The sequence below is a fragment of the Pseudorasbora parva genome, chromosome 4, assembly GCF_024679245.1.
Source record: "Pseudorasbora parva isolate DD20220531a chromosome 4, ASM2467924v1, whole genome shotgun sequence".
NCBI lineage: Eukaryota > Metazoa > Chordata > Actinopteri > Cypriniformes > Gobionidae > Pseudorasbora > Pseudorasbora parva.
In genome coordinates, this window is record NC_090175.1 from 2,978,269 (window position 1) to 2,990,162 (window position 11,894).

General features: G+C 39.9%; 1 protein-coding gene across 1 annotated transcript; it reads left to right on the plus strand.

The window, feature by feature from the left end:
* Positions 1–264: 264 nt before the first annotated feature.
* On the plus strand, positions 265–11,035 carry LOC137072681 (deoxynucleoside triphosphate triphosphohydrolase SAMHD1-like). The gene is made up of 15 exons (XM_067440595.1): positions 265–417; positions 2,339–2,433; positions 2,991–3,151; positions 3,427–3,542; positions 3,693–3,764; positions 6,765–6,796; positions 6,885–7,034; positions 7,826–7,926; positions 8,022–8,130; positions 8,638–8,729; positions 8,879–8,991; positions 9,231–9,367; positions 9,457–9,549; positions 9,617–9,721; positions 9,922–11,035. The coding sequence occupies exons 1-15, from the start codon at positions 330–332 to the stop codon at positions 10,099–10,101; spliced, it is 1,644 nt and encodes a 547-aa protein (XP_067296696.1). The 5' UTR covers positions 265–329; the 3' UTR covers positions 10,102–11,035.
* Positions 11,036–11,894: the final 859 nt, after the last annotated feature.

Here is an 11,894-nt window from a genome sequence, read left to right on the forward strand (position 1 = left end):
TATTTGAATTACATTTGCATATATTTGCTTAACAGGCTCACCTACAAAAGAAAAATACACAGACATGAACTATAGAGCAAATATTGTTTGATCGGCAGCTCATGAATGTGTTTTCAGCAGCAGTCGCTCTGATCCGACTCCTTCCCCTTCACTAAAGCTCAACGTTTGTCTGAGACACACCCTCATAGTTTCATGACAACACTTCCCCATCATGTAATCCAACGAGTTGAGTTGCTTGATTTGTTAAATCTGTATGCAGTTGTACAGATCTGTTTAGCCTCCTCATCTGAGTTTTTAACAATCCACAAAAAGAAGATAAAAAAGTGACAATGCGTCGATCTGAACAAAGCAAAACAACTTTCTCTGATCACAAGAAGAATCTTCAGGATCTAAAAAAGTTCTATGAAGAAAGTGAAGGTAAGGGAAGACTTGTGTGATTTGATTGATTGAATTTTGCAGTTCATGTACACAGCTCACGTTCATATAATAATGTGTATATGTAATTGACTGAAGTTCATGTCATACATCTACCTCCTGCTTCCATGTTCATATTTAAAGTAATATTCATCTGTTACTTATAATTTACAAACCAGAAAAAAAAGTTCAGCACAATAATATTGTTCGAGTCTAAGGGTTTTAGATAATACATAATAAAATAAAGTTATTTGTGTTTATTTTACCACAACTTGACTTGAGATAACACGAAAACCAGTGAATGCGATTGATTTAACACAGGTAGAAAGGAAGCTGTTTACAAGAGTAACGCCCACAAAAGCTACGTCAGAAGGGCATAACCAGGACTTCATCCACTTGTACTACTTCCAAAATATAGTCCTACTGCTAAAATATTAAATTAGAAAACTTTACTAAAATTGATTTAATGTTTTCTTTTATCTTCAGCTGATTTCATCTAAAGCTGTGGCTGAAGTCAGTTGAAGTTTTTGTTTTTTTCTTTCCTTCAGTGATTCTGCAAATTATCATCAAGTGTCTTTACTAATGGTCAATCATTACTTAATTAATCTCTTAATTAACTCATGAACTTGAACACTGCTTCAGTGTTAGTTTTAACACCCTGTAGTGTGGACACATATGTGCACTGAGCAGTGTTAATTTAACACTGGGGATTTTGCTGTGTAGAAAGTCTTGCCCCATACACATCCACTCTGATTGCATTGCTGAAATGCTTTCTTACATTTATAAACTGACAAAATAAAATTATTTAAAATATATTTCCCTTTTGAATATGGTACACTCGCATTGTCAGTATTTTCTGATGCTTATGATGGAATCTCTGTTTCTCTCTGAATAATGTCAGTGACCAGCCCTGTTCTTCCCAGAGCACTGACCGAGTCATAGTACACCCCCTACTCAGCACGCATTCATTAATCTTCTTCATCTACCCTCACCTCTGTTGACGTCACACATGGAAAAGGGTATGCCAAACTTCCCCCTTTTCCATTTCTGCCCACGGCTGGAAGACCAAAGCAGCCCACCTCTCTCAGTTGTGCATAGCTACATCTGCCCTTGAGCCCAGAGCGTACACCTCGAGTGGCACAGCTGGATCCGCAATTCATACATTGGTTGCAACACAACCGATCTTGCCCTGCACACCATAATGTCTGCGGCTCAAACATCGATTGTGCCATGGCCAACCTGGTGGTCCTTTGGCCCCACCTATGGCTAAATTTGCCGGATATCAAGTACACCAACTAGACAACCCTCCTCGACTCACCAGTCTCTCCCTCGGGCCTATTTGGTTCTCGGCTTTGCTGAACTTTTTTTCAGCAGCCCTGAAGCTGTTGCAGGTGATGCATTACTTCCTGTCACAGCTGGCCAGTTCTTCCAACGCCTTGAGTCGCTCCAAGTCGTAGCTGACTCAGCACCACGCCAAGCTGATTCTCGTACTTTCTTAGCCCCAGGCTAAGTTCGAAACGAGGTGAAGTAAAGCTTCAGTCCAGCTAAGCGCTGCTCATTAACCAGGCGTCAGGTTAGAGGTTAGAGCTGGATCCTGAGCAGCCCAAGCAGTCCTGATGTTTCAGGCGTGAAGAGGAGGATGCCAGATCCCACCGAGGCCGGAGCACCCCCAAAGCGTCAATGTGTTCTGCTCTTCCATTCTGCGCTAGTAGCATGGCGTTTTGCAGTACGTTCCCCATAACAGTCAGAAAACACTGACGCAATGTGAGTGAACTGAACCATAAGAGAACGCTCTGGTTACTAATGTAACCCTGGTTCCCTGAGATAACGTGAATGAGCATTGCGTAGTTTGCAGTGCTAATGTGTTTATTCAAGTAAACAGAGCAATTTTACACTGGGTATATAAAATGTCCTGCTTTTCCAGAGCCTGAGAAACAACAGTTATGGGATCTTATTAAGGATGAATTGCAAGACATCCTGAAGAAATACTCCTTAGACTTCTCAAAAGAACAACTGAAGGTAAGATAACTACTCATGTAACATTTCGGCTTATAACCGGTCAAAAATTTGATCTCTCATTGATCTCACCATGAGCTCCCAAGATACTCGTGATGTGATACACAGTGAGCTAAACATGTAACCTCACAGCGCCCTCACTGTGTGCTCATACTATGAAATGCACACCTCACATGGTTTCTCTGTATAAGTTTCTTCCATTTTGTGTACATAAGCATGATGTACTTTTCATTTTGTGAATAACAGAAAGCACCTTTCATGGAGAAATTGCATAAATGTGTGTTATACTTACCTATTTAAGCAACGAAATAAACTCAAACAAGCAGAACTTTTTCTTAAATGAATCATTGTTTGAAAAGTATTGGTTGAGTAAATGATTCAATTACTCATGTCACCAGTCAGGATGCATTTCACTCATGAAATGCTCTGTGAATTCAGCCATGAAAGGAGTTTTTGTATCAGAAAATATTTTTTTGTTAACAACATGGTTTTTGTACATGTTAAGTCACAAAATGTATTGAATGTTCATGCGATGAACCAGTGCGTTTTGTATCCTGTAGATTTTCAATGACCCAATTCATGGTCACATTGAGCTGCCTCCCCTGCTGGTAAAGATCACAGATACTCCTCAGTTTCAGAGACTCCGTCACCTAAAACAGCTCGGAGGAACATATCTGGTGTTTCCGGGCGCTTCTCACAATCGCTTTGAACACTCTCTTGGGTGAGATATTTTACTCAGACAAAATTTTTTTAGTTTCATTAATTATATTTAAGTTAATAACTGTAGAGATTTAGAGCCAGATTAACAAAACAGGGCACATTAGGAAGAGAGCACAATTCCAAAAAATGTTTTCAATTATTTGAGTACATTTTCATGTTCACTGTTTCATGACATGCAAGTAAATTATTAATTAATTAAAAAAAATAAAATAAAAATATTTTTATTTTTGCTAGATTCAGTGTTTTTAGTAGTAAACTGTGTTGTCTGTGTGTTAGTGTGGCACATTTAGCAGGTTGTCTGGTCAAGATTCTCCATGACAATCAGCCAGAGCTCAAAATCACCAAACAGGATTTCCTGTGTGTTCAGATAGCTGGACTTTGTCACGACTTGGGTGAGTATGATTATGGAAAGTGAAAATAATCCAATATTAAGTGTTATTTTGTATTTGTTATGGAGTCTCGACTCACCCAAACCCTCGTCAAATTGAGCACAGATTTATGATAATCATACCTAGAAGTATCAAGTCTCTCTTTATTGTTAGGTCATGGTCCAGGTTCCCATGTATTTGATGGTCTGGTTATTCCTAAAGCCAAACAAATAAAACAAATAAGAGGTAAGTCTCTGTGGACACACACCTTTCTTACTCATGTCTTTAGTTCTATTCGGTCGGGACTAGTTTTCAAAACCACATTTGAGTAACAATTCTCATTACTCGATGTCTGTCATTACATGTACCGTTTCGAAGGGGACTAACATCTCTGAGGTGAGAGTGTGTTATTTCATAGACACAGGGATTACAGAAGGTCATGTGCTGTGCTTCCATGCATCATGTATGATTTATTACAAAAACATTATTTAAGTAAAAATTTACAAGTTTATAGAGGTAGCTGTTTATAAAGGATACAGCAGACAGAAAGACAAGCATCTTTTACCTGACACTAATATTAAAATGTTTCTATGATTAATTCAGCTCTATTGCCAATTCCCATTTCAACGTCTGCATCCTCCGAAGGCTGCGGAGGTCCTCAATCTGGGGAAAGCATATGCAGAAGCCGTGCTTACTAAGACAAGCTGCTCTCACTGCAAGAGTATGAATCTTGTCCCTTTCCGCTTGCGGATCACATTCTTTTCAGAGAGCGGCTCTGCCCCTTGTGCTCTCCGGTTTTCTTCCTTCCAGGAACTTCGGAGGAAAAAACAGCAAAGCCAGAGCAGTGAGCGATTGGGTGCGAGTAAGCTCACACCGGCTCAGGTCCCGCGTACATCACTCTCCCCAGAAGGTGAGGAATCACCAGTGGTCTTTATACACGCAGACCAGCACCCCTCCTCCAGCGTGAGCGGCCTGGTCACATTTGGAGGATCTGAAAAATAAATCCTTGATGATAGCATGTCATTGGTGGCTTCTGATGCACAGGAGTGGTCGGGCTCAGTGGATAACTCTTGCCATCATTTATGGTTAAATTTAACAGAGATTAACAGAAGCTTCTCTATCTCCCCCACCGGTCTCTTCAGCCTGGCAGTGGATGGTTTCGCAGAGTGTTTCACTGCAGCTTAGAAGTCATAGCAGGCAATGCATCACTTCAAACCAAAGCGCTTTAGTTTGCAGCTGCTTCAAGTCTACATAAAAGTCTGCAAAAACTCAGTAGCCCGCGATGCCTGCACCTTCGACTTTAATGTTGAAACAAATCGCAGATTTTCCAAGGGGATTGGTTCTTCTTAGTTGATCTGAAAGATGCTTACTTTCCTGATATTTTACATATCCAGGTAGCCACCCACCACAGATTCATATTCGGGGGGTTGGCTTACCACCCTACTGTCCTTCCATTTGGACTGTCTCTGGCCCAACAAATGGTTCATCTTGGCCCATTCAAAGACGAACTGAAAGCTCACAGATCCTTGCTCCTCAGCCATTTGAAATGCCTGGTCATTCAGGATCAACACAGCCAAAAACTCACTGTCATCCAGCCAGCCAATCGTTTCCTTGGAACAGTTCTCGACTTGGCCCAAATGCGTGCCTGGCTGGTGCCAGAGAGCACCCTATCGATTCAGAGGCTTGCGGCATTGTTCAGAATAAGGGTCTCACGTCCCCTCAGAATATTTCAGAGGACGCTGGGTCTAATGACGGCCACCTCCTCAGTAGTTCATTTGGGGTCTGCTACACACACGCTTGGTGGCTAGAATGCCTTCAAGGCTGATTGTATCATGGCCCTGGCCCCTTGGAAGAACTCTTATCTGTACCAGACTGGCACAAACCTGTGCATGGTTTCCAGAATGAAGGTAGTCTCGGTGGATGCCTCCAACACAGGTAGGGGAGCTCTGTGCAAGGGCAGGTCAGCATTCGGCTCCTGGACGAGCACAGAGAAATGGCTGCACATCAATTGTCTAGATATTGTCTCTTGCAGTTTTTTCTGGGAGGCCTTTTGCTGCTTTTCAGTCAAAACATTTTGAATATTATGGTGGGCTGCAACACCATAGGTTTGTGAAGTCTAGAATCCAAATAAAGTAAACACTGATCATCATCATGGTGACTTAAAAGAAATATTCAACAAATAAAACATCAACATCTAAACCTCTGTCAATTCTCAATAATAACTTTTGTAGATTTATGATAGAAATAAAATGAAACTGGTTAATAATAAGTGCAATAATGTGTAATGGCTAGACGTCAGTTGTAGTTGTTGTGTCTCATTTCATTTCATTTCGAAGGCTGCGTCATCCGGAGGACACATCCTGTGAAGGATACAGTATACGGAGTGTCCTCGATAAGAATGAAACGAGACGCCCTTTGTAGGACACGCAGACAGGTGTATCTCATTGCCATGCCAACATGTTGAGCCTCGTTGTGCTCTCACGCTAGTTATATAAATGAAAATTATTTATAACTTGAAAATGACTATGAAACGTTTCTTGCCGTGACAGCAATGTAATGTTCTAAACCTAAAAAAAAAAAAAAACACTAAACAGTAATCCTGTTTACCACAAATATCTGTTTGAGGTAATACAGCTTAAAAAACAAAAACAAGCTTGAAACTACTTACATTTAAACACCACATCAACGCTTGCATGTATATCTGGCGGTGGTGCCGTTTTTTCTTATAATGTAAAAAAACATGACAGTTGTTAACAGTGACACAAAGAATTGTGGGTTATCTCCAGCCGTGAAGGATACACCTCATGCACACTCCGAATTCCTGTGAAAGAAGGGTGCATTCGAAGGTCGTGTTTGGAGTGTCCTACTTACTTTTTTTAAATGAGACGGCCTCATGACGTACGGGACCTTCGAATGCGACCTCCAGAGGACGCAGCCTTCCGAATTGGACACAGCTTCTCTTTCCTGTTCTTGTTGTTTCTCTTTCCTTCAATGATTGTTAACATCAGGTGTCACTATTAGTGGTCAATTATCCCTTAATTAATCCCGTAATTATCTCATTAACGTCAACACTGCTTCAGAGTTACTTTAACACCATGCAGCATGGACAAATTTAGTACTAGGGATTTTCCTATGTAGTCCCATCCGAATAGGGCTATTGTTACATTTGGTAAATTAACCTGAACGAGTTTGTTAATGTGCATAACATGACCTACAATCCACATTAGATCTGCTTCTTTTTCTTAGGCTTGCCTGATGACATTCCTGAAAAGTGGAAGGTGAGAATGAACACATTTCTCAGATACTGCAGTTGAGGTCTGTATGTACTTATGATCTGAGCTGTATTTATTTGTGTCTTTACTGCAGCATGAGCAGATGTCAGTTCAGTTGTTTGATGACATTGTGAAGAGTTTGAAGGCTGAGAATGAGAACGTGTTGAAAGAGAACGGCCTGGACAATGGAGACGTCACCTTCATTAAAGAGTTAATTGAAGGGGCAAAAGCTTCAGGTGATGAGGTACATACTCCAGCTGTTCATACTGATACTGCAGCTGTTCATACTGATACTCCAGCTGGTCATACTGATACTCCAGCTGCTCATACTGATACTCCAGCTGGTCATACTGATACTCCAGCTGCTCATACTGATACTCCAGCTGGTCATACTGATACTCCAGCTGGTCATACTGATACTCCAGCTGTTCATACTGATACTCCAGCTGGTCATACTGATACTCCAGCTGTTCATACTGATACTCCAGCTGGTCATACTGATACTCCAGCTGGTCATACTGATACTCCAGCTGTTCATACGGATTCTCCAGCTGGTCATACTGATACTCCAGCTGTTCATACTGATACTCCAGCTGTTCATACTGATACTCCAGCTGGTCATACTGATACTCCAGCTGCTCATACTGATACTCCAGCTGGTCATACTGATACTCCAGCTGCTCATACTGATACTCCAGCTGGTCATACTGATACTCCAGCTGCTCATACTGATACTCCAGCTGCTCATACTGATACTCCAGCTGGTCATACTGATACTCCAGCTGCTCATACTGATACTCCAGCTGGTCATACTGATACTCCAGCTGCTCATACTGATACTCCAGCTGGTCATACTGATACTCCAGCTGCTCATACTGATACTCCAGCTGCTCATACTGATACTCCAGCTGCTCATACTGATACTCCAGCTGGTCATACTGATACTCCAGCTGTTCATACTCATACTGCAGCTTTTTGTGATGTCTTAGCATTAATGAAGTCTAATTTACTTACAGCCTTTGCTTTTCTTTTCAGTGGACATACAAGGGCAGAACTGAAGACAAATCCTTCCTCTATGAGATTGTGGCAAACAAACAGAATGGCATTGATGTGGACAAATGGGACTATTTTGCACGGTATTTACGTTTTGCAATTTTAAAAAGGTTTTGCATTTTGATTAACATATTGAATGTTATAATATATACATATATATGATATTTAAATCTCACAGAGACTGTCATCACCTCGGCATTCGAAACAGCTTCGACCATCAGCGTCTGCTGAAGTTCTCTCGAGTCTGTGAAGTGAACGGGAGAAATCACATCTGCTTTAGAGACAAGGTCCACAAGACAACTACCCTACTAACTAAACACACACATACTGAATAATTTACTCTATGTAGCGAATTAGCTCAAAGGGGAAATACTATTTATTATTCATAACACATTATGATTATTTATTATGATTAATTATGCATATTTGGATCAGTAATGAGATTAACTTGATGTAGCTACATTAACATTACAATCAATCAATCAATCAGTTCATCCTGTGAGGGTATTTTTCATGGCCACAGAAAAATAATTATTCCGTAGCATTAACAGCACTTAGAGAGCGTAACAAAATCGATAATTTATGCCAAAGACTCCAGAGTAAGTTTTAAAGATTTATTAGTTAAATATAACAAATAATTGCGTCAGATCTGTCTCAGTCATTACATCTATTTTGTAGTTTTATTCTCTGCTTTAAACGTTCAAGTCAAAAGTGACATTTAAAACTCTTGAATGTGAATACTGCATCATGGGAACAGGATCTATGACTCTCTGATGTGTTTGTGTGTCTAACAGGAAGCAGATAATGTTTATGACATGTTTCGCACCCGATACACTCTCCATCGCCAGGCCTATCAGCACAAAATCTGCAACATCATTGAAGACATGTGAGTCTCTCTGTTTACAGTCAATGTTAGATCACACAATATTTAACCTCCTGCCTCACTTAGTCTTCCAAGGACCTTACAAAAATTCAGCATTCAGTTGAATGCGCTCTTTATTCATGTTTTAAACACTATGTTTTTCTGTCTGTTAGGCTTGCTGAAGCGCTTGTTCTAGCTGATCGTGACCTTCAAGTAGGGAAACCTGAAGATATGCTGAAGATTTCTGAAGCCATAAAGACAGCAGAGGAATACAGCAAACTCACAGGTCAGCTGAAAGCAGACCCCCTCCCACCCCCCCACCCCCGGTTTTGGGGACCTGTACTCAAAAACGGATGTTAAACAATTCATTTCAATGAATAAGGTTCAAATAAATGAGCTTTCATTTTTTTCAGTTGTATCCATCAAAAAATAATGTAGCGGTTTGCAAAAAGTCATTGGATAATACTTTTACACTACATTGTCAGAAAAGCCTATTTTAGTTAATGATACTGAATCTTATGTCAGATGAGATCTTTGAGCAGATCTCGTCCTCCACTGCTGAGAACCTGAAGAAATCCAGAGACATCCTGGACAAGATCGTCAGAAGAAAACTGCCAAAGTTTGTGGGAGAAGCTCGTCTGACTGAAAAAAACACGCCAAAGGTTGGACAGAAACAAACAACAACAACAAAAAACACAATGCAGTTTGATTAACCCTCTACTGACTAATCTTCTAAAATATGAAAATTCAGGAAGAGCTGACGGGAACATGGGAAGCTGCAGTGCAAAAGTACAAACCCACAAACCCTGCTGTTTGCCTGAACGCCGGAGAGTTACCAGTTTATGTAAGTTATATATCACTGTTATATTCACCTTTACCTTCATATCTTCACTATTTCATGTCTTATTTAGGTGGTTGATCTGGATCACGGCATGAAGGACAAAAACCCCATTGATTCTGTCTATTTCTACAGCAAGAGGAAACCTAATCAAGCTTCTACCATTAAAGATTATCAGGTTCTCATGAACGTTTAATTTTGGACCATTGCAGAATATTTATAAATGAGTGTCATTTATTCCTTAGCAATGCATTTTGGTAAAAAAATTGAACTAGAGCTTGAAACTCTTTTTTTCAGTGTTGGGCTCAGTGAGGTTTATTTCATGATCAAGTATCTTTATAAAACTCATGGTGTGTGATTTTAATCTTGTATTGACAGTTGTCCAGTTTCCTGCCAAAGAGGTTCAATGAAGAGCTTGTCAGAGTTTATTACAGAAGAACTGATGATCAGACGGCTGAAGATAAAATGGAGGAGAAGAAGAAGGTGGAAGAGGCTGAGAAGTGCTTTCAGATCTGGTGTGCAGACAATTTTGGACTCACTAGGCAGCAGAATAATTGACATAATTATTCTCTGTGACTGTAACACAAAAACAAAAAAGCAGGGGTACATCAAGAAGTGCACACAGATCAGAGCTGAAAATGAAAAGCAACTTTTATACATGTGTTTTCAGTTAAAGGTAATGATCACCAGAATATTAATCCCCTGCACATCAATCCCTCATCTCCACATCACACACCTAGCACATTATCTGGTCTAGTTTGAGTAAGGACAAATCTACCTGTCAGCACTTATTTTCTACAAGTGTATGTTACATGTCTCCATTGTCTTCCTGATTTACTGCCCGCTGGACTATGTTCATAATTATACTAATTGGGTCTGAACCGGGGTTCGTTTGCGTCATCAAAGCAGCAGCTGTTTACCCGGTAACGACAGCGAGCGTGAAGGCGGCGGAATGCATAGCGTTCCTCCTGTCACTTTAATATTTTTGTTTTTGAACCATTGGTTTTGTTACCAGAGCTTCAGTACGTAATGGCACTTGCATCTATCTGCCGCGAATGCACTGCAAATGCTCTAAAGAAAGCTGAAGACGAGCAGAAATGAGATCTACAGCTCTGTTTGCAGTATGTTAGTAACGCTTGTCAGGTAAATAAGTGAAACACACAAAAGACAAATTTTTATCAAATCATTCATCATTAATAGCGGTTCACTTCTGCGATTTATTACGATTGCGTTCACATCAGCAACGAACCGTACCAGAGTTCACATGAAACGAACCTTTTTAAGCAGACTCGGGTGCGGTTCGCGAGTTCGGAAGACCGCGTTAGTGGTAACATCATCCAAACGAACCGAACTCTGACGTCAATCGAACCCGGGTGTGCACCAAAAGTGCTAGTGTGAAAGCACCCTAAGAATTCACCATTTTTTGTCTGCATTCCTCAACATCAGTTCTTCTCACCTGCTAGTCCCCATTACCTTCTGAATTCAATAAAGCTGTTTCTCATCATTACCATCCTTGTTGTGAGTCTCTGTTCCGTAACAGTATATAGTTATACACTGTACAAAAAATTCATGTCTCCAATTGGAAATGTTCTAGTGACTGATCACATCTAAATTTTTCAGTTGGCCGAATGTAATTTCTGTGAATTAAATTACATCAATTCACAGAATTTCAATTTGGCCAACTGAAAAATGTATATGTGATCAGTCACTAGAACATTTCCAATTGGAGACATGAATAAAAAAAAAAAAAGATTTACAGTGTAGAATAAATTGCTATCTGGATTAAAGACAGGTAAACACAACACAGTTTGTGTCCCATTTATTAATAATTGCATGGATTAAAATATATATATAAAAAAACAGGGTTGAGACTGTTGGGTTAGGACGCTGGGTTGATTTAGCCCAAATTGGGTTGAAGGTCATCTTAATCTGTGACCCAGCGGTGCTGGGTAGGGAACGCGGCCGTTAAAGAGCATGCACGTCACTTTAACAATATGGACAACCAGTTCAAGAAGCCGCCATTTTCTCAGCGTCTTCAGATAGAAGCGAGTAAAAGACAGTTTATGGTAAGTAAAGATAATTTCAAGTCAATATATATAATATTAAACTATCAATATTTTTTTGTACAGGGTTTTTTTCAGCAGTTAAAGTTAGAAAAAGGCTTTAAGTGGAAATATTTGTGGTTTTTGCCTTTAAGTCTTAGCCTCTTTTATTGTTTAGAAGTCTGTTAATAGAGGGTTATCACCAGAATTTATATTTTTATTAATAATTTTTATTCTCTTTGCGATCAACCCGAATGTAAAGAATTTAGTTTCAGTTGAATTATTTTGATGTTGTTAAAAGCGACAACT